At 46.0% G+C, this 22,762-nt stretch overlaps 1 protein-coding gene across 2 annotated transcripts in view; it reads left to right on the top strand.

Moving 5' to 3' along the window:
* Window positions 1–8,189, top strand: part of LOC120936250 (adhesion G protein-coupled receptor F5-like) — a 135,109-nt gene extending 126,920 nt beyond the window's left edge. For both annotated transcript variants that reach the window (XM_040348469.1, XM_040348470.1), the window contains exon 16: window positions 7,491–8,189. In XM_040348469.1, coding sequence (XP_040204403.1) covers window positions 7,491–7,561 — 71 coding nt within the window. In that variant the 3' untranslated portion in view covers window positions 7,562–8,189. The remainder of the gene's footprint in view (window positions 1–7,490) is intronic.
* Window positions 8,190–22,762: the final 14,573 nt, after the last annotated feature.

Genomic DNA, 22,762 nt, shown 5'->3' with positions numbered 1-22,762 from the left:
AGTAACTCTGCAGCTTAGCTCCCTCTGCTTTCACATCTCAACAGTAACTTTGCAGCTCAGCTCCCTCTGCTTTCACATCTCAACAGTAACTCTGCAGCTCAGCTCCCTCTGCTTTCACATCTCAACAGTAAGGCCCCGTACACACGACAGAGGAACTCGACGTGCTTGGCACGTCGAGTTCCTCGTCGAGTTTTGGGATGAAGCCGCCGAGGAGCTCGACGGGCCGGCTTCTCCCATAGAAGAACGAGGACAACGAGAAAATAGAGAACATGTTCTCTATTTTCTCGTCGAGTTCCTCGGCGGCTCCATCGAGCCAAAACTGTACAGACGACAGAGTTTCTCGGCAGAATCCGGGTTTTGACCGAGTTTCTCGGCGAATTCTGCCGAGAATTTCTGTCGTGTGTACGAGGCCTAACTCTGCAGCTCAGCTCCCTCTGCTTTCACATCTCAACAGTAACTCTGCAGCTCAGCTCCCTCTGCTTTCACATCTCAACAGTAACTCTGCAGCTCAGCTCCCTCTGCTTTCACATCTCAACAGTAACTCTGCAGCTCAGCTTACTCTGCTTTCACATCAAAACAGTAACTCTACAGCTCAACTCCCTCTTGATTTACCATACAGTGAGGGAAAAAAGTATTTGATCCTTTACTGGTTTTCTACGTTTGCCCACTGACAAAGAAATGATCATTCTATAATTTTAATAGTAGATTTATTTTAACAGTGAGAGACCGAATTACAACAACAATATCCAGAAAAACGCATTTCAAAAAAGTTATACATTGATTTGCATTTTAACCGCTTGCCGCCCCAAGGCACACAGAATGGCACGGGCAGGCAAAAGGACGTATATATACGTCCCCTTTAAGAAGCAGTTGTTGCGGATGCGCACACTCCGTAAGCCCGCCCGCGGGTCCCGCGGACTCGAACGCCGTGGGCTTACCTGCGATCGTCTCGTGGAGAGATAGAACGGGGGGATATTAGTGTAAACACAACATCTCCCCCTTCTGCCTAGAGACACTGTCACTGATCATGTTCCCTGTAATCGGGAACAATGATCTGTGAGGCCTCGTACACACGACCGAGGAACTCGACGGGCGAAACACATCGTTTTGCTCGTCGAGTTCCTTGTTAGGCTGTCGAGAAACTCGACGTGCCAATTTTCTCCATTCTCGTCAAGGAAATAGAGAACATGCTCTCTTTTTGGCTCGTCGAGTTCCTCGGCAGTTTCCTCGTCGAAAATGTACACACGACCGGTTTCCTCGGCAAAAAAAAGCTCCCACCAAGTTTCTTGCTGGTTTTTGCCGAGAAACTCGGTCGTGTGTACGAGGCCTGACGTGTCACAGCAAGCCATGCCCCCCTACAGTAAGAATCACTCCTTAGGGAACACTTAACCCCTACAGCGCCACCTAGTTGTTAACACCTTCACTGCCAGTGTAATTTTCACAGTAAACAGTGCATTTTTATAGCACTGATCGCTGTAAAAATGACAATGGTCCCAAAAATGTGTCAAAAGTGTCAGATATGTCCGCCATAATGTCGCAGTCACGATAAAAATCGCTGATCGCCACCATTACTAGTAAAACAAATATATATTAATAAAAATGCTATAAAACTATCCCCTATTCTGTAGACGCTATGGGCCATATTCTGAGTATAGTTACGATGGAGTATCTCAGGATACTCCATCGTATCTCTCTTTTTTGGGCCGCGTATCTATGCGAGTGATTCTTAGAATCATTTTCGCATAGATACGCTTAAGATCCGACATGTGTAAGTCACTTACACTGTCGGATCTTAAATGTAATTACTCCGCCGGCCGCTAGGTGGCGTTTACGTTCAGGTCTCATTTGTTTATGCAAATGAGCCTGATACGCTCATTCACGAACGAAATCGCGTCGCGTAACCGTCGCTAACGTCGTTTGCGTAGGCGTAAGGTTACCCCTGCTATATGAGGGGTAACCTTACGCCAGTCCCACGTAGGCCATGTTAAGTATGGCGTCGGGTCCGCGTCGTGTTTTCCCGCCGTGTACGTCGTTTTACTAAGTCGTCCGCGAATACGACTTTAAAACGTCAATGACGCCGACGTGTGCGTCATTGACGTTTTACACCGAGAACTGGAGCATGCGCACTGGACTATTTTAAGCCCGGCGCATGCGCAGTTCGTTCTAATCGGGGGCGTGCTTAATTTAAATACAAGCCGCCCCCTTGGATATACGCGGGGATACGCCGGGCCAATTACACTACGCCGCCCCAAACTACGGAGCAAGTGTTTGGGGAATACAGCACTTGCTCCTGTAGGTTAGGGCGGCGGAGTGTAAATGGCTTACACGCCGCCCGCCTACTTTCTACCAGAATATGGCCCTATAACATTTGCGCAAACCAATCAATAAACGCTTATTGCAATTTTTTTACCAAAAATATGTAGAAGAATACGCATCGGCCTAAACTGAGGAAAAAAATATTTTTTTTATATATTTTTTGGGGATATTTATTATAGCAAAAAGTAAAAAATATTTCATTTTTTTCTAAATTGTCGCGCTATTTTTGTTTATAGCGCAAAAAATAAAAACTGCAGAGGTGATCAAATACCACCAAAAGAAAGCTCTATTTGTGGGAAAAAAAGGACGTCAATTTTGTTTGGGAGTCACGTCGCACGACCGCGCAATTGTTGGTTAAAACGATGCAGTGCCGAATCGCAAAAAGTGGCCCGGTCATTTAGCAACAAAATGGTCTGGGGCTTAACCACTTGAGAGCCGCGCTATAGACGAAAGACGCCCACAGCGCGGCTCTCACCTGCCGGGTGGATGTCCCTGGATGTCCTGCTGTTTACATTCCCCCCTCACGCCGCCGAGGGCGCGCAGCGGAGGAAAAACTGTGCCTGTCACGTGATGCCGATGCACGTGCCTGGCGGCCGCGATGTCCACCAGGTACCCGCGATCAGCAGTGACAGAGGAGGGACGTGGAGCTCTGTGTGTAAACAGCGACTTAGTACTTGGTGGCAAAACCCTTGTTAGCAATCACAGAGGTCAGATGTTTCTTGTAGTTGGCCACCAGGTTTGCACACATCTCAGGAGGGATTTTGTCCCACTCCTCTTTGCAGTTCCTCTTCAAGTCATTAAGGTTTCGAGGCTGACGTTTGATAACGCAAACCTTTAGCTCCCTCCACATATTTTCTATAGAATTAGGGTCTGAAGACTGGCTATGCCACTCCAGGACCTTAATGTGCTTCTTCTTGAGCCACTTCTTTGTTGCCCTGGTCGTGTGTTTTGAGTCATTGTCATGCTGGAATACCCATCCATGACCCATTTTTAATACCCTGGCTGAGAGAAGAAGGTTCTAAGCCAATATTTGATAGTATATGGCCCCATCCATCGTTCCTTTCATGCAGGGAAGTTGTACTGAAGGTCTAAAGCATAATGTTTTCAACTCCATGTTTGCCGGTGGGGATGGTGTTCTTGGGGTCATAGGCAGCATTCCTCCTCTCCCAAACATGGTGAGTTGAGTTGATGCCAAAGAGCTCAATTTTGGTCTCATCTGAATCATTCAGATGTTTGTTAGCAAACATCAGACAGGACGGTACATGTGCTTTCTTGAGCAGGGGGACCTTGCAGGCTCTGCAGGATTTCAGTCCTTCACGGCAAAGTTACCAATTTCTTCCTTGGTGACTATGGTCCCAGCTGCCTTGAGATCATTGACAATATTCTCCCATGTAGTTCTGGGCTGATTCCTAACCGTTCTCATGATCATTTAAACCCCACAAGGTGAGATCTTGTATGGAGCCCCAGACTGAGGGAGATTGACAGTTATTTTGTGTTTCTTTCATTTGTGAATAATCTCACCAATTGTTGTCACCCTCTCACCAAGCTGCTTGCCGATGGTCTTGTAGCCTATTCGAGCCTTGTGTAGGTCTACAGTGTTGTCCCTGATATCCTTGGACAGCTCTTTAATCGTGGCCATGGTGGAGAGAATTGGAATCTGATTGTTTCTGTGGACAGGTGTCTTTTATACAGGTAACCAGCTGAGATTAGGAGCACCCCCCCCCCTTAAGAGAGTGCTCCTAATCTCAGCTCATTACCTGAAGACACCTGGGAGCCTGAAATGTTGTTGATTGATAGGGGATCAAATACTTATTTCACTCATTAAAATGCAAATCAATTTATAACTTTTTTGAAATGCGTTCTCTCGGATATTCCTGTTGTTATTCTGTCTCTCACTGTTAAAATAAACCTACCATTAAATTTATAGACTGATCATTTCTTTGTCAGTGGGCAAATGTACAAAATCAGCAGGGGATCAAATACTTTTTTTTCCTCACTGTACCAGCAGTAATTTAGTTGCTCGGCTCCCTCTTCTTTCCCATCAGTAACTCAACAGCTCAGTTCCTCTGTTCCCCTTCCCATCAGTAAATCAGCACCTCAGTGTCCTCTGCTCCCCCTCCAAGCAGTAATTTAGCACCTCAGTGTCCTCTGCCCCCCCCCCCAGCAGTTATTCAGCACCTCAACTCCCTCTGCCCCCCCCCTCCCAACAGTAACACCACAGCTCAGCTTCCTCTGTTCCCTCTCCCAGCAGTAACACCACAGCTCAGCTTCCTCTGTTCCCTATCCCAGCAGTAACACCACAGCTCAGCTTCCTCTGTTCCCTATCCCAGCAGTAACACCACAGCTCAGCTTCCTCTGTTCCCTATCCCAACAGTAACACCACAGCTCAGCTTCCTCTGTTCCCTATCCCAGCAGTAACACCACAGCTCAGCTTACTCTGTTCCCTATCCCAGCAGTAACACCACAGCTCAGCTTCCTCTGTTCCCTATCCCAACAGTAACACCACAGCTCAGCTTCCTCTGTTCCCTATCCCAGCAGTAACACCACAGCTCAGCTTCCTCTGTTCCCTATCCCAACAGTAACACCACAGCTCAGCTTCCTCTGTTCCCTCTCCCAGCAGTAACACCACAGCTCAGCTTCCTCTGTTCCCTATCCCAGCAGTAACACCACAGCTCAGCTTCCTCTGTTCCCTATCCCAACAGTAACACCACAGCTCAGCTTCCTCTGTTCCCTATCCCAGCAGTAACACCACAGCTCAGCTTCCTCTGTTCCCTATCCCAGCAGTAACACCACAGCTCAGCTTCCTCTGTTCCCTATCCCAGCAGTAACACCACAGCTCAGCTTCCTCTGTTCCCTATCCCAGCAGTAACACCACAGCTCAGCTTCCTCTGTTCCCTATCCCAGCAGTAACACCACAGCTCAGCTTCCTCTGTTCCCTATCCCAACAGTAACACCACAGCTCAGCTTCCTCTGTTCCCTATCCCAGCAGTAACACCACAGCTCAGTTTCCTCTGTTCCCTATCCCAACAGTAACACCACAGCTCAGCTTCCTCTGTTCCCTATCCCAACAGTAACACCACAGCTCAGCTTTCTCTGTTCCCTATCCCAACAGTAACACCACAGCTCAGCTTCCTCTGTTCCCTATCCCAACAGTAACACCACAGCTCAGTTTCCTCTGTTCCCTATCCCAACAGTAACACCACAACTCAGCTTCCTCTGTTCCCTATCCCAGCAGTAACACCACAGCTCAGCTTTCTCTGTTCCCTATCCCAGCAGTAACACCACAGCTCAGCTTTCTCTGTTCCCTATCCCAGCAGTAACACCACAGCTCAGCTTCCTCTGTTCCCTATCCCAGCAGTAACACCACAGCTCAGCTTCCTCTGTTCCCTATCCCAGCAGTAAATTAGCAGTACATCTCCTTTTATTTACTATCCCAGCAGTTACTCAGCACTTCAGCTCAATCTGTCCCCCTCCCTTCCCAGCAGTGGCTCAGCATGAAAAGAAGAAGAGGGGTAATGGGGCACATAAAACAGCCAGTAAGTCACCCCAGTAGTTACCACTCCCACATTCCACAGCCATTGCTCCCCCTAACAGACCCCCAAAACTTCCATCCAAAGAACACAGGAAAATAGTGAGACCGAAATGCTAGGTTTAGGTGGAGCTGAGTTAAAGTTAAAGTTTAATCTGCTTATATTTTGCCTTCCAGGTTTACCCTCCCCCCATCAACATTCTAATGACATTTTGAAATGAAAACTTTTCATCTGTATTATATATCTTACTTTTAATTCAACAATGCCATCACTATCCGGATCTGTGTTTCTCTATGCAGTGCAGGCAGATCATAGATGGTGGGAGGGGCTTTATGTAGCATACTGAAAACAGCAGACTGCCCCAGTAATGATGCTGAGCCTCCATAATTAAAAGAACTGAAATCCAATAAATGAAAGGGATGGGCCAGGGACAATTAAAGGGGTTGTAAAGGTTCCTTTTTTTTTAATAACAAACATGTCATTCTTACCTCTACTGTGCAGCTCGTTTTGCACAGAGTGGCCTTAATTCTCGTCTTCTGGGGTCCCTCGGCGGCTGTCTCGGCTCCTTCCCTCAAGAGTTAACCCCACTCTGGGAAGCTCTCTCCCAAGGGGGTTAGCTTGCGGGCACGCTCCATTGATACAGACTGTATCACTCGGCCATGCCCCCCGGCGCGCCTAGGTTGACCACGTGTCCGGGATTGCCCGGGACAGTCCCGCATTTTGCAGGTCTGTCCCGGGCGCATTCATTCCAGGACAATACAGTGTCCCAGAATGAAACTGATACAGCCACCTCCTGGGCCAATCTTATGCCCCCAAAAAAGGCCGCCACATCACTGCTTTACTCACTGACAGTACTTGTCCTGACCGGTAATTGCCTGGAGGAGCACAATCCGGCCCCCTGCTTGTGATTGGAGAAATCATAAATTCCGCCTCTTGTGTCCAATCACTGTGCTGTGATTCGTTACAGCACACGCTGATTTTTGGGGTGTCCCTGAATGGTAGTTTGGAAATGTGGTCACCCTAGAAGCGCCGTTTTATTGATTTGATTGACAGCAGCGGGAGCCAATGGCTGTGCTGCTATCAATCATCCAATGAAGAGCCAAGAAGAGCCAAGAAGCCCGGGCCAAGAAGTCACGACGCAGGACTTTCGAGGGCTCAGGTAAGTAAACGGGGGGCTGGGGGGGGGGGCTTGTAAGCATCAGATGTTTTTTCACCTTAATGCATAGGCTGCATTAAGGTGAAAAAAACGTGAAGCTTTACAACCCCTTTAAGCTGGGGAGGAAAGCACTAGATGATGTTGGATATCCTCCAGCCTGGAATTCAGGTTGGCTCAGTCTGACTGCACCTTCTAATACACGCTGTGAGAAACTGACAGTGTGCATTCAATGAGTGTCATAATTTCCCAGGAGGCAATGGGGTCTTAAGACAGGAAGTTGATCCACCTAGGCCCAGGAACTAGGCAGATTACGAAACTGCCTAGTAACACCCAGATAGAAGTGAGTAAAAAAATATATATATATATTTTTTACATTAAAGGCAAGCTGTTAATATAAAGTTCATTTTTAGGGTGGAACTCCGCTTTAAGTTTTTCCCCTTTTTGATAATATATTTGATTTTAACATTCTAATCTTTGTCTTGTTTTAGCTGCCTACGATTTGTTCGCAGCTGCAGATTCAAGTGAAACTACAGGAAGTTCATATTCAGCGCTCCCATAAGAAATGGCTGTACAGTGTGACGTTATAAGGACGGGACATGGAATCTTTTTGCATTCAAGCAACCAAAAGTTTTTCAATCTTATAATATGCGGAAGTCATCTAAACTGATAAACTTTGTGATTAAATTGTATAAATTGGTGTATTTAAGCTGTTTTGGGCAAAGGGCTGTTAATATGCCAGTATGTAAAAAAAAAAAATGGTATCAGTATTTTCCCAGGAGCTCTTCTTTTTACGTGTTTTTGATGCGCTTTGGCCAAAAAAGAGCATAAAAAATGCACATGCAAAAACGGATCAAAAGCAAACTGCATAGGTGAGAACCAGGCCTTAACCACTTGCCGAGCGGCTCACGACGACATACGTCGTCAAAATGGCACGGGTGCGCAAAACGTTGATTTCTTCAGGTGGCCCACGATTGTGGCACGGAGAGGCAGAACAGGGAGGTGCCTATGTGAACAAGGCATTTCCATGTTTTGCCTAGCAACATGACAGGTATCTACTGCTCCCAGTCATCTGAAGCAGTGATCTCTGTTGTGTTCTAGTGAGCCCATCAACCCTACAGTTAGAACACGCTCAGGGAACACATTTAACCCCTTGATCGCCCCCCTAGTGTTTAAACTTTAACCCCTTCCCTGCCAGTGACATTTACACAGTAATCAGTGCATTTTTATAGCACTGATCGCTGTATAATTGTTAATGGCCCCAAAATAGTGTCAAAAGTGTCTGATCTGTCCGCCGCAATGTCGCAGTCACGATAAATGCATATCGCCGCTGTTACTAATAAAAAAAAATAATAATAAAAATGCCATAAATCTATCCCCTATTTTGTAGACGCGATAACTTTTGTGGAAACTGTGACAGAACCCACTGTCACTGTGTGTTTTGGAAGGGACTGGGAGCGGGCCTCCTACCGACAGACTATGGGCCAGAAAAGATACTGGGGACCCGGGACATGCTGGAACTGAGACGGGAGGGGTTACCCCGGCAGACAGACCTGGAACCTTAAGGCCCCGTACACGGTCGGTTTGGTCCAATGAGAATGAACCGAAGTTCATTTTCATCGGACCAAACCGACCGTGTGTATAGGCCATCGGTCTGGTTTCCTTCGGTCCAAAATTTCTAAACATGCTTCAAAACCGAACCGATGGACCGATGCCCTATCGGACCAAACCGATGGTTAGTACAGAAAGCATCGGTTCAAAACCCGCACATGCTCAGAATCAAGTCGACGCATGCTTGGAAGCATTGAACTTCGTTTTATTCAGCACGTCGTGTGTTTGACATCACCGCGTTCTGGCCCGCTCGGATTTTGGACTAATGGTGTGTACACATATCAGGCCGTACGGCCACTTCAGAGGTGAACCGATGAAAACGGTCCGACGGGCCAGTCTCATCGGTTTGGTCCGACCATGTGTGAATGAATGAATGAATGAAAAACTTATATAGCGCGGCACATGCGAACTGAAGCGCCTCTGCGCTTAGGCCCCATGTGTATGGGGCCTAAGACTACTTTTCCAACATCCTCGACTTGACCCGTTCGGGGTCCCACTGTGGCTGTTGGACTTTTTCCCAGGGGAAGTATTGTCATGAACCTTGGAATGTGGAAGTGTTCCTCCTTGAAATCTGTTACACAGTGGGGGGTCTTCTGCCCTGTCTTAAGGCTCCAGACGGCTCCATTGTTCTGTGTCTGGCTATTGTGTACATTGATTGCCCCCTGGGGCTTCTGTCTCATTACACATAGCAGTCCTTCTATTCAAGCTATCGGACCAATCCCTGCTGACTCATTTTCAAGTCCTCATTTGCATGGCTAAGAGGACCTGAAGGAGAACTACATGTACTTTACAATTGACTAATAGCAAAGCGGTTGTTGGGGGCGGGATGTTCCAAATTCTGTAAAAAAGTGTGTTGTGTGCTTCCAATAAAAGTCTTCCTGTTTGAACTTACATACAGTCTGCTTGGTGTTTGTTCTAATGGATTCCGAACGGCACATAGCTGTAGTTCGGATCCCGAAGCCTTGGATGACCGAACCATCAGACGTTGCGATCTGCAAGCTGACTCAATAGTAGCAGAGGAGTGTCGGGGGAGCGGAAGCGAGCGAGCAAGGGTCTCGTTACAGAAACCAATACGCTTATTGAAATTTTATTTTACCAAAAATATGTAGAAGAATACATATCGGCCTAAACTGAGGAAGAAATTTGACTATTTATATATTTTTTGGGGGTATTTGTTATAGCAAAAAGGAAAAAATATTGCTTTTTTTTCAGAATTTTCACTATTTTTTTGTTTATAGCGCAAAAAAAAAAAATCGCAGAGGTGATAAAATACCACCAAAAGAAATCTCTATTTGTGGGGAAAAAAAGGACGTCAATTTTGTTTGGGTACAACGTCGCACGTTCGCGCAATTGTCAGTTAAAGCGACGCAGTGCCGTATCGCAAAAAAGGGCTTGGTCAGGAAGAAGGTAAATCCTTCCGGGGCTGAAGTGGTTAAAGGGGTTGTAAATGCAGAAGTTTTTTTATCTTAAAGCCTTCTGTGTGCAGCAGCCCCCCTCAGCCCCCATAAGGCTTGATTCACACGATGCATTTTTTGTGCTTTTTGCAGATTTGCTCTACAGAACGTGTTCCATAGGAAATAATGTTAAATGGGCTGTAGTGCAAATCTGGAAAATGCAAAAAAGCACACTTACCTGAGGTCCAGCTATGTCCACGATTGCCTCAGCCATTCAGAGTCTCCTTTCTGATTGACTGAGACACAGCAGCAACGCAATTGGCTCCCGCTGCTGTCAATCAAAGTCAGCTAGCCAATCAGGGTAGAGATTTGGGAGTCATCCCCATGACTAAGCTCTAGGGGACGGAGTGAAACGTGTTTGGGGCGTGGCCTGGTCCAAGCTGAAGTTGCTACTCCCTTAATTGCAGTAGGACATCAGAGATGTGTGACTTCAAGGGTTTACCCTTCCTTCCTTGATCCTTCAATCAGGGGAGAGAGGGGATGGGGCTCCATGTCTGAATGGACACACAAAGCTGTGACTCAGCTTGGGTACCCCCATAGCAAGCTGTTTGCTGTGGGGGCACTGAACAGGAGGGATGGGCCAGGGTCACAGAAGAGGGACCGGAGAAGAGAAGGATCTGGGCTGCTCTGTGCAAAACCAACTGCACAGAGGAGGTAAGTATAACATTTGTTATTTTTATAGGGAAAAAAACGAGCCTTTACAATCACTTTAAAGTGATACTAAAGTCTCTGTTTAAAAAAAATAACAAACATGTTGGCCCGGATTCACGTAGAATCGCGTAACATAGGGCGGGCGTAACGTATCTCATTTACGTTACGCCGCCGCAAGTTTTTTATGCAAGTGTTTTATTCACAAAGCACTTGCCTGTAAAGTTGCGGCGGCGTAGCGTAAATCACCTGGCGCAAGCCCGCCTAATTCAAATTAGGCGGGTAGGGGGCGTGTAGCATTTAAATTAAGCATGTTCCCGCGCCGAACATACTGCGCATGCGCCGTCTGTAAAATATCCCAGGGTGCATTGCTCCAAATGACGTCGCAAGGACGTCATTGGTTTCAACGTGAACGTAAATGGCGTCCAGCCCCATTCACGGACGACTTACGCAAACTACGTCAATTTTTTTATTTTGACGCGGGAACGACGGCCATACTTAACATTGATTGCGCCTCATATACCCAGGGGCAACTTTACGCCGGGACAAGCCTAACGTAAACGTTGTAACTTTACTGTGTCGCCGCGCGTATGTTCGGTAATTCGCGTATCTAGCTCATTTGCATACTCGACGGGGAAAACGACGGAGGCGACACCTAGCGGACAAAAAAAAATTGCATTTAAGATCCGACGGCGTACGCCTGTCTGATCTAATGGATATCTATGCGTAACTGATTCTAAGAATCAGTCGCATAGATACGACGGCCCAGATTAGGACTTACGACGGCATACATGGCGTTGCGCCGTCGTAAGCCCTTTGAGAATCTGGGCCGTTATACTTACCTCCTCAGTGCAGGTGGTTTTGCACAGAGCAACCAAGATCCTCCTATTCTCAAGTCCCTCGCTTCTGGACCCTCCCTCCTGCCAAGTGCCCCCACAGCAAAGGAACTTGCTATGGGGGCAGCTAAGCTGCAGCTCTGTCTGTCCATTCAGACACAGAGCCGTGGTTTGGCCCCAACTCTCTCTCGCCTCATTGGGCTCACTGACTTTGACAGCGGTGGGAGCCAATGGCGCTGCATTGCTGTCTCAGCAAATGGGGAGGGAGAGTCCCGGGCAGCCAAGACACTCCTACAACATCGCTGGATCAAGATGGAGCTCAGGTAAGTGTGCATTAAGGCCCCTTTCAGACTGGGGCGGGAGCTGCGGTGGCGGTATAACGCCGCTAAAAATAGTGGCGCTATACCGCCGGAATTGCCGCGGGTATCAGCCGCTAGCGGTGCGGTATTAACCCCCGCTAGCGGCCGATAAAGAGTTAATATCGCCCGCAATGCGCCTCTATAGAGGCGCATTGCGGGCGGTATTGCCGCGGTTCCCATTGTTTTCAATGGGAAGGAGCGGTGAAGGAGCGGTATACATGCCGCTCCTCTCACCGCTCCAAAGATGCTGCTGACAGGAGATTTTTTTGTCTCCCGCCAGCGCATCGCCTCAGTGTGAAAGCCCTTCGGCTTTCACATTGAGGTAGCTGGGCAGGAGTTTTTCAGGCGGGATAGCAGCGCTATTTTTAGCGCTTTACCGCCTGAAAAACTCCTCAATGTGAAAGGGGCCTAAGATAAAAAGACCTTCTGACTTTACAATCACTTTAATGACTCAAAGAATCATAGATAAAAAGTTTAGTGAGGCTGTTTCTCTTGTTATTACAACACTGAGACTGCTCAGGTGGTAATAAGGACAGAAAATTGTTTTACAGGTTCATTTAAAAAAAATATTCAGTCCAGTCCATTTAAAAGATTTCTCTGGAAGGGAATTTTTTTTAAATTTTTGTTTTGCAAAAAAAATTGAGTTTTCCCTTAAAGACCAGTCAGAGGTTCAGCCCCACCCCTCTATTTTCCCTCCCTCCCCTCCTGTTTTTTTTTTTTTTTAATGCTTGCCATTTTCTCAGGATGGCATGTGACAGACAAGGTCCTCTTTTTTTTTTTTTTTTCTCCCATCACTGAGTAGTCACCAATTTTTTTTTATTACATACAGGTAAAATTTCCAAGGACTAAAAATAAAATTTTACCTGGAAAGGGTGGAGAAAAGGTGAAAAAAAGTCAAGCTTATATAATGATCCCTTGTATGGGGCATTGATACTCTTATTTTCAAAAGGACATGGGCTTACGTATTAGGCCCCATGCACACGAGACGCTGCTAAACTCGAGTTCAGAGGCATTTGGGCATTTTTTTCAACTGCCCCTGAACACATTTAATGTTATCCTATGTGTCCATGCACACGATCACGTTTTTTGGCGTTTCAAAGCAGTTGGGTTTAGGGCCGTTTTTCCAAACCCAAAATTTTGGGTTCAGAAGCTTTCAGCTTTTGCGTATTAGATGCAAATCGGGGCAAAACGCCGCTAAACGCGGCAAAACGCAGCAAAACGCGGCAAAACGCGGCACAAATAGTTTGATTCTGAGCTTGGGGAGGGTCTACAGTGTTTTGGGGATAAACGGTGACAGCCGCAAATCGCGGCAAAACGCTGCGCAATTCGCGGCAAAAACAGGCGTTTTATATGCCGGTTTTTGCCTTTGAAAAGCTGAGATTAGAGGCGCTCTCCCACTGCATGCCAAGTATATCAACATCTCAGCATCAACCCCCCCCCCTCCTTTATTTTTTTCCCCTTTATCTCAATTATATCCTTGTCCTTTCTCTCTACTCTGTATCCTCCGTCCCCACCTGCTGCCATCTCTAAATTTAAAAACGATATGCCATTACAGTCTCTCCACCCCCTGAGTTTGCTCATATAGCATGTGCGCTGGTCTGGGAATTCACTGCTCAGTGTTCTATTGACATAGGAAAATCCTTATATGTATTATATACAGCATCTGTTGTACCTTCCCAAGGGTCTGTTTCATGTTTATTCTGCTCTAGTCACCTGTCAAATAGTTTGCATGTCCATTACCTACTTTGGTGGAAATAACATTTGAAGTATATCTAAAGACCAACTTTTTTCTATTTATGGTGGAACATGTACCAGCCCCTGTGTCCTCTTCCCCTGATCCCCCCTCCCTATGACAGAGGTCAGGGGATCTTCTCCCCACACCAGCTGTCAGAATTTAAATACAGTGTGACATGGGGGGCTCCACCCCCACAGGCGCATCAGTCATTCACAGAGTTTTGTGACTGAATTAACTACATCTACTGTCGGCCTCCGCGGCTGATGGCTTGTAGTTCTCAGTGACGTATGAGGGCGCTGTAGAACACTCTTGTAGTCTGTTAATTCTTTCTGCCATTCTGTAACTGGCTGCCCATATCGGAGGTATGGACAGACATTGTGCTGAGGGTTTCCAGAATCCAGGCATTGTACCAGGGATCTGCTGATTGTGGGTAACAAAGATAAAAAAGATATGCATTTATTACTATTTTGTTTTTTTATTCATACAGGGTATAAAAGGTGAACTTAGCACTTAATTCTGAATAGAGTAATAAGGTTTAAAATCGCTGTCTTTTTTTCCATTCAAGTCCCATTAGGGAGATTACTCTCCACTTCCTGTCCTGTAGAATCCTCAACAGTAAGTAAGAAAATATCTTTCAATGTGAAGGAATACCCCTCTTAGCAGTGTTGCTCATCTTCCTTTAAAAAAGTAATTAGTTACAGTTACAAATTACTTGTCCGAAAAAGTAATTGAGTTAGTGACTCAGTTACTTCATTGGCAAAGTAATTAGTTACTTAGCAAAGTAACTGACTTTTTTTTTTAATATTCTACAATAATCTATAATTTATTGTATCAACGATAAAATGTTCCTTAAGGTACAATATATAAAAATAAAGTATGTTCCCAGAAGCATAATACCCTGCGTATAACCTCACAGCATCCCATATAGATCAATAGCTTTTTCTAGCATAACAAATATAACTCCAACCAGTGGCACAGTTAAAGGGCACAGTGGTGACAATTAAAGGGCACAGTGGTGACAATTAAAGGGCACAGCGGTGACAATTAAAGGGCACAGTGGTGACAATTAAAGGGCACAGTGGTAGGCACAGTGGCTGCGTTTGATGGCATGGCACAATGGTGACAATTGAATGCACAGTGGCTGCGTTTGATGGCATGGCACAGTGGTGACAATTAATGACACAGTGGCTGCATTTGATGGAATGGCACAGTGGGGACAATTGATGGCACAGTGGCTGCATTTGATGGGCACAGTGAGGCTGCAATTGCTTGTGAATGGCAGTGACAACTTTCTAGCTGGATAGCTCCAAAAGCAAGGTTCAGACTAGGAACCAAACACTCCTGAGGTTATCCCTGGTAGTAACTTAGTTGCTGGGAGAAACGCCTGCCATCTGACACTCCTGTGCTGTCACACATATAAGCTTTCAAATGGCTTCCAGTTGCCATTCATATTCCACTGCCCCCCCTTCAGTCCCAGACACTTCCACAACGGTCACCGGTCCTCACCTGCTCTTACTGAAGTTGATCCGGACCGGCGGGTGACGGCGGCATCGGCGGGTGACGGCAGCATCGGCGGGCGGGTGACGGGGGCATCGGCGGGTGACGGCGGCATCGGCAGGCGGGTGACGACAACATCGGCGGGCGGGTGACGGCGACATCGGTGAGCGGGTGATGGCGGCATCGGCGGGTGAAGGCGGCTGAGCTCTCCAGACGCGTGCATGCGCCACCCGCGATCAGACAGGCCAGCTCAGGCCTGTGGCCACATGACCCGCTGTGACCCAATCACAGGCCAGCTCAGGCCTATGGCCACATGACCCGCCGTGACCCAATCACAGGCCAGCTCAGGCCTGTGGCCACCCAGTCTGCTGGCATCTAGTGGCGGTAGAAGTAATTGCGGTAACGCCGCCCAAGTAATGGGAACGGCGTTGCGGAGAGGGTAAAAGTAATCTGGTAGATTACTCGTTACCCTCAGGAGGCCCATCGTTGCGTACCGGCGTTTATTTAAACGCTGTTACTTACAACACTGTCTCTTAGACAGTTAGACAGTTATCACGGTTATCTGTTTGCCCATTTGACGTTTTTCTAGGGACAACTAAAAATTTTGGATTCACCCTCACTTTAATTCCTGACGACATTGCTGATCAGCACGGTTATGCCCTGTACACATGATCGGATATCTGATGGAATCTAATCCGATGGATTTTTCCGTCGGATATCCGATGAAGCTGACTTTCATCAGCCTTGCCTACACACCATCAGTCAAAAATCCAACCGCGTCCAACGCGGTGACGTAAAACACTACGAAGTGCTGAGAAAAATTAAGTTCAATGCTTCCGAGCATGCGTCGACTTGATTCTGAGCATGCGTGGATTTTTCTCCGATGGAGTTCCACACAGACGATCGTTTTTTTTTTTCTATTGTTTTTTTTATCTATAGGAACATTTTAAAACATGTTCTATTTTTCTTTACGTGGGCCGCATCAGCATTTTTTGATTGCCCTCAAAAGGGCCGGTTGTATCTGTAAGATTAGATGCCCAGCGCAGAAGCCCTTCAGGCTGGGAACTTCTCCTCCTGGACAAGAACCCCTCTGCTCTAGGCCTCAAACTATTTATTCACTCTCTCAGACACCTACTGGGCACCCTCTCACAGGGATTGGCTGGGACCAGGGCAGGACTTAGGGTGGTGGGGGCCCCTGGGCTTGAGTGTTGAAGGGGCCCCCTGGAGCCGAGAATTGGGGGGGATCGAAGTTGTTGAGCGGGGGGGGGGCGAATTGAAGTTGTTGAGCGGGGGGGAGCGAATTGAAGTTGTTGAGCGGGGGGGAGCGCATTAAAGTTGTTGAGCGGGGGGGGATTTTGCAGTTGTTGAGGGGGGGAGTGCCTCTCACCTGTGCCAACAGCCGGGGCCACAGACTGTCATTAGCCCGGCTGTCGGCTTTCTTCCCTTCAGCAGCCACAGTCCTCCACACACCACTCCGGTTCCTCCTGCTTCCGTGCTGCCTCCTCCTCTTGCAGTGCGGGAAAATTAACCCTTTTGCGGGACTGCGGGAAGAAGCTGTCTGTGCGGGAAAGTCCCACAGAATCCGTGCGTGTTGGGAGGTATGCGCCATCAGGAACTTTGGGGCCCCTTGCACAGCTTAAGGCATGGGCCCCCTGAAGCAGAGAACCTGGGGGGGGGGGGTGCTGCCGCCTGAAATTGAGAAGCGTGGGGGCCTTTACAAAATAAAGAAGAAATAAAGAAGAAAACAAATATATATAAATATATGTAGCCATCCGGGGCCCTGGGGACCTCTGGGCCTTTTAATAAAAAGAAAAAATAAACCTCTGGGCCCTTTAATAATAATAAAAAAAAACATTTATAAAAAAATACATAAAAAAAGGGAGGTTGCCAAACCCGGGGGCCCTGGGGACCTCTGGGCCCCTGGGAACCTCTGGGCCTTTTAATAAAAAATAAAAAAATAAAAAAAAATAAAAAAATAAACATTTATAAAAAAAATAAAAAAATAAACATTTATAAAAAAAATAAAAAAAGGGGGGGTTGCCACATGGGGCCCTGGGGACCTCTGAGCCCTTTAATAAAAAAAATATATATATATATATATATATATATATATATATATATATATATATATATATATATATAAAAATGTATTTTTTTTTATAAAAAAATAAAAAAGGTGGGTTGCCATCCGGGGGCCCTGGAGACCCCTGGGCCCTTTAATAATAATAATAAAAAAAAATAATATATATATATATATATATATATATATATATATATATATATATATATATTATATTATATATATAAAAATATAAAAATAAAAAATATATAAAAAAAACATTTTTTTACAAAAAATAAATAAAAAAAAGGGGGGTTGCCATCCGGGGCCCTGGGGGCCTCCGGACCCCTAAAAAAAAAAAAAAAAAAAAAAAAAAAATTTTTTTTTTTTTTTTTTAAAGGGGGCCCCCTATTGGGTGGGGCCCCTGGGCTTGAGCCCAGTCAAGGCCAATGGTAAGTCCGGCCCTGGCTGGGACCATAGAAATATTCCAACTGTAGATTTGACTCTCCCAACCTACTACTTTCTAGAACTCTCCAGAAAACAGGGTAGAGCAGGGAAACCCGTAACCAGTGTAACTCAGAGCAGACCAAAGCAGTAGAGGAGGAGGAGGAGGAGAGATGTGGGGTCTTATTGACCCCACATCTCTCCATAAAGAGTACCTGTCACCAACCATTCCTATTACAAGGGATGTTTACATTCCTTGTAATAGGAAAAAAAGTGATCAAAAAAAAAAATGTAAAAAAAAGTGTAAAAATAAAATAAATTAAGTAAAAAAATAAATAAATAATAAAAAACATTTTTAAACGCCCCTGTCTCCGATAGTTCGAGCCCAGAAGCGAACACACACGTAAGTCCCGCCCACATATGTAAACATTGTTCAAACCACACATGTGAGGTATCGTCGCGTGCGTTAGAGCGCCAGCAACAATTCTAGCACTAGACCTCCTCTGTAACTCTAAACTGGTAACCTTTAAAATAAAATTAAGCGGCGCCTATGGAGATTTTTCAGTACTGAAGTTTTGCGCCATTCCATGAGTGTGCACAATTTTAAAGCGTGACATGTTAGGTATCTATTTACTCTGCGTAACTTCATCTTTCACATTATACAAAGAAATTGGGCTAACTTTACTGTTTTGTTATTTTTTAATTTTGAAAAATTATTGCGCAAATACCGTGCGAGATAAAAAGTTGCAATGACCGCCATTTTATTCCCTAGGGTGTCTGCTAAAAAAAAGCATATATAGTGTTTGGTGGTTCTGAGTAATTTTCTAGCAAAAAAATTATCATTTTTGCATGTAGGAGAGAAGTGCCAAAATAGGCCCAGTATGGAAGTGTTTAATTTTCACAAAGTCTGCTGGTTCAGTGTTTTTAGATCTTTTTATCAGATGTTACTGTGGTATACTGAAGAATAATTACAAGCATTTCATAAGTGTCAAAGGCTTTGACATTAAGTTCATGCAAAGAGTCAATATTTGCAGTGTTGACCCTTCTTTTTCAAGACCTGCAATTCACCCTAGCATGCTGTCAATCAACTCCTGGGCCACATTCTGACTGATGGCAGCCTATTAATCAATGCTTGGAGTTTGTCAGAATTTGTGGGCTTCTTTTTTTTTTCACCCACCTTTTGAGGATTGACCACAAGTTCTCAATGGAATTAAGGTCTTGGGAGTTTCCCAGCCATGGACCCAAAGTTTCAATGTGTTGTTGCCTAAGCCACTTGGTTATCACTTTAGCCTTATGGCAAGGTGCCCCATCATGCTGGAAAAGGCATTGTTCATCACCAAACTGTTCATGGATGGTTGGGAGAAGTTGCTCTCGGAAAATGTTTTTGTACCAATCTTTATTCATGGCTGTGTTCTTATGCCGCGTACACACGACCGTTTTTCATGTCATGGAAAAAAACGATTTTTTTCTCGACGTGATTCCTCTCAAGCCTGCCTTGCATACACACGATTGTGATAAAAAATGCTCGGGCAAAGCGCTGTGTCGTACAACACGTAAGACGGCACTATAAAGGGGAAGTTCCATTGGAATGGCGCCACACTTTGGGCTGATTATGCAAATTTTCCTTCTTATAACTTGCTTCTGAGCATGCACGTTTTTTTCCCCATCGTTAAAGCCTACACACGACTGTTTTTCACGACGAGAAAAACGACAACGTGAAAAACGGCGAGAAAAAATAGAGCAGGTTCTAAATTTTGAATGGTCATTTTATTCGTCGAGAAAAATCCTCTGGAGCCTACACACGATCGTTTTTAATGACCAATTTAAAAAATTAAAATTTTCTCGTCATGAAAAACGGTCATGTGTATGCGGCATTAGGCAAAATTGTGAGTGAGCCCACTCCCTTGGCTGAGAAGCAACCCCACACATAAATGGACTCGGGATGCTTTACTGTTGGCATGACACAGGACTGATTGTAGTGCTCACCTTTTCTTCTCTGGACAAGGTTTTTTCTGGATGCCCCAAACAATCGGAAAGGGGATTCATCAAAGAAAATGACTTTGCCCCAGTCCTCAGCAGTCCAATCCCTGTACCTTTTGCAGAATATCAGTCTGTCCGGTGATGATTTTCCTGGAGAGAAGTGGGTTCTTTGCTGCGCTTCTTGTCACCAGACCACCCTCCAAAACTCTTCTCCTCACTGTCCATGCAGATGCATTCACACCTGCCTGCTGCCATTCCTGAGCAAGCTCTGCACTGGTGGTGCCCCGATCCCACATCTAAATCAACTTTAGGAGACGGTCTTGGCGCTTGCTGGACTTTCTTGGGCGCCTTTAAACCTTCTTTACAAATGCAGTAGAAATGTTTTCCCTCGCGGAGCATGCTGGGGGAGAGTATATCTGTGGCGGACGCCATTTTTTGGGGTCTTTGCGGGTTCCTGGTTCCAGGTGCGGCACCCATCTTCAGGGTGTGCGCACATCGCGGGCCCCACCACTATGGCCTACCTGGCCTGGGGTCACGCGCTACGCAGAGTTCCAGACTCTGGGCCCTCCTGGCCTGGAGTGACTGATGCTACTAAGGGGCCCCAGTGACTTACTGGGTCCCCCTTCTACTGAGAAGATCCCAGGCTGTGTGCTGCACGGTGGGGGATCGGCTTGAGGAGAACCCGGAGGCAGGTTATCCAAAAGGGCTTGAACGAACCATCGGGGATCTGGTGACCGGATCATTGACAGGTACACTTCCACTGCCAACCGGTGACCCTAGCACAATTTACTGGGAGGATAAGCTCAACCATTCAGCTCATCCGAGTTCTAGGCCTGTGGCAGAGGCCCACCAGAGCCAGGTCTGTGGCAGAGACCTGTTCCTCCCAGTCACCTAAAGTGACACTTCGGCTGCCAGGCTCGTGGCAGGAGTCTGTCCGGGGGCACTTCACCCACTCTGGCTAGAGTGGCGACGAACTGTATCTACTACTACTGAGAGCAGGATCGCTCTTTTCATATCCAGGCCTGATACTGCAAAGTTCTCTTGCTTCATCAACCTTTTCTCTCTACCTCATGTTGATGTTGGTCGTGTTGGGCCGGAAATAAAGCATTCAGAAAACCTTTATTTGATGACTGGACATTCGCTTATTAATCTACTCATCAACTTCACCCCTAGACAACGGTAAGAGGTAACGTAATACGCCGATCCCAAAACAACCAGCGGCTCCTTCGGGGGTAGCGCTACAATGGGATTAAGTTCATATTCATGGCAAAGAGGGACTTTGCAAGTAGTTGCAATTCATCTGATCATTCTTCATAACATCCTGAAGTATATGCAAATTTTCATAAAAAACTGAGGCAGCAGATTTTGTGAAAATTAACATTTGTGTCATTTTCAAAGCTTTTCGACACGGCTGTATAGAGCTGAGGGGAGGAATAAAGAAGCTGGCCCTGCATAGATAGTGATTAGACACTCTCAGGAGAGGAGAAACTATGATTGCAAGGAGGAAGTGTTATGCCGCGTACACACGGAAAATCCGACAAGAAAAACGTGTATTTTTCTCCGATTGAATCTTGGCTCAAACTTGTCTTGCATACACACGGTCACACCAAATTCCGACCGTCAAGAACGCGGTGACGTACAACACTACGACGAGCCGAGAATAAAGAAGTTCAATGCTACCGACCATGCATGGTTTTTGGTGCGTCAGAATTGCATACAGGCGATCGGAATTTCCTCCAAGAACTTTTCTTGTTGGAAAATTTGAGAACCAGCTCTCAAATTTTTCTTGGCGGCAATTCTGACAGAAAAAGTCAGATGGAGCAAATTTAGAGGCATATTCCAATCACTAAAAAAGCATTCTTGCTGCAAGTAAGCATGCAAGTAAGCATTTATACTACTCGACTTTTTCTCTTTAAAGGGACCCTGGGCCAGATTCACGAACAATTACGGCGGCGTAACGTATTCCCTTTACGTTACTCCGCCACATGTTTTCATCGTAAGTGCTTGATTCACAAAGCACTTGCGTGTAAACTTGCGGCGGCGTAGTGTAAAGCCGTCCGGCGCATGCCCGCCTAATGCTTTGCGCGAAATTACGGCGCCCCGACGTGTTTTTTTGAACGGCGACGTGCGTTACGTCCTTTCGTATTCCCGGACGTCTTACGCAAAAAAAAAAATTGAAATTCGACGCGGGAACGACGGCCATACTTTAACATGGCTGGTCTAAATCTAAGCCATGAAATAGCAGGCTTAAGTTTGCGACGGGAAAAACCGACTAGCGACGACGTAAGAGAATACGACGAACGCGCGTACCTTTGTGGATCGCCGTAAACAGCTAATTTGCATACCGGACGCAAAAAACGACGCAAACTCCACTCAGCGGTCGCCGAAGTATTGCATCCTAAGATCCGAAGGCGTACGAAGCCATCTTAGCCAAAAGCCGTCGTATCTTTGTGAATTACAAATAAAGATACGACGCGGCAAATTTTAAAGTACGCCGGAGTATCAGCAGATACTCCGGCGTACTTTTTCTGTGAATCTGGCCCCCTGTTGCTAAAAATAAATCACAAGAAAGCTTTTCTATGGAAAGAAGTAACACAATACTAACACAATAACACAATACTTACCTTTACTGCTGCTTGCATCATTGAACGCTGCTCTGATGCATAGATTCTTCCCCCGAGGTCTCTACAGAATCTGACACTTCTGGGAGTGTCAATCTTCTGTCTCCAATGCTGAGCACTGTGGTTTCTCCTGCTGACCCCTATGTCACTACTGTGTCCTGTAGTCTTCCTGTGATTTATTATTTTGGGACAGGGTCACTTTAATCATCGAGCCATTAGTGGGAAAAAAAATCGACACATTTTGGTGAATAATCATGCTGTAAAGTGGACTACAGGGGGATCAGACCAATGAGAACTTTGACTCTCTTCCAGAGGAGATGGTTTTGGCATTCAAATCCACATGGAAATGTTTGTATACAGTTGTATTTTAAGCCTAAATGTAAAGAAAGCAGCACGATATAACCCATCGTGGAAACACCCAGAGCCTTACTGTGTTTGACATAGAATTAGCACTGATTTGCATCCAATAAATAATAAAATAAGTGTGATGTCACTGTGATGCCTTCTGTACTCTCCGCT

Source organism: Rana temporaria, chromosome 4 (assembly GCF_905171775.1).
Source record: "Rana temporaria chromosome 4, aRanTem1.1, whole genome shotgun sequence".
Taxonomy (NCBI): Eukaryota; Metazoa; Chordata; class Amphibia; order Anura; family Ranidae; genus Rana; species Rana temporaria.
The sequence above is the reverse complement of the archived record's forward strand: the minus strand, read 5'-3'. Positions and strand labels throughout refer to the sequence as shown.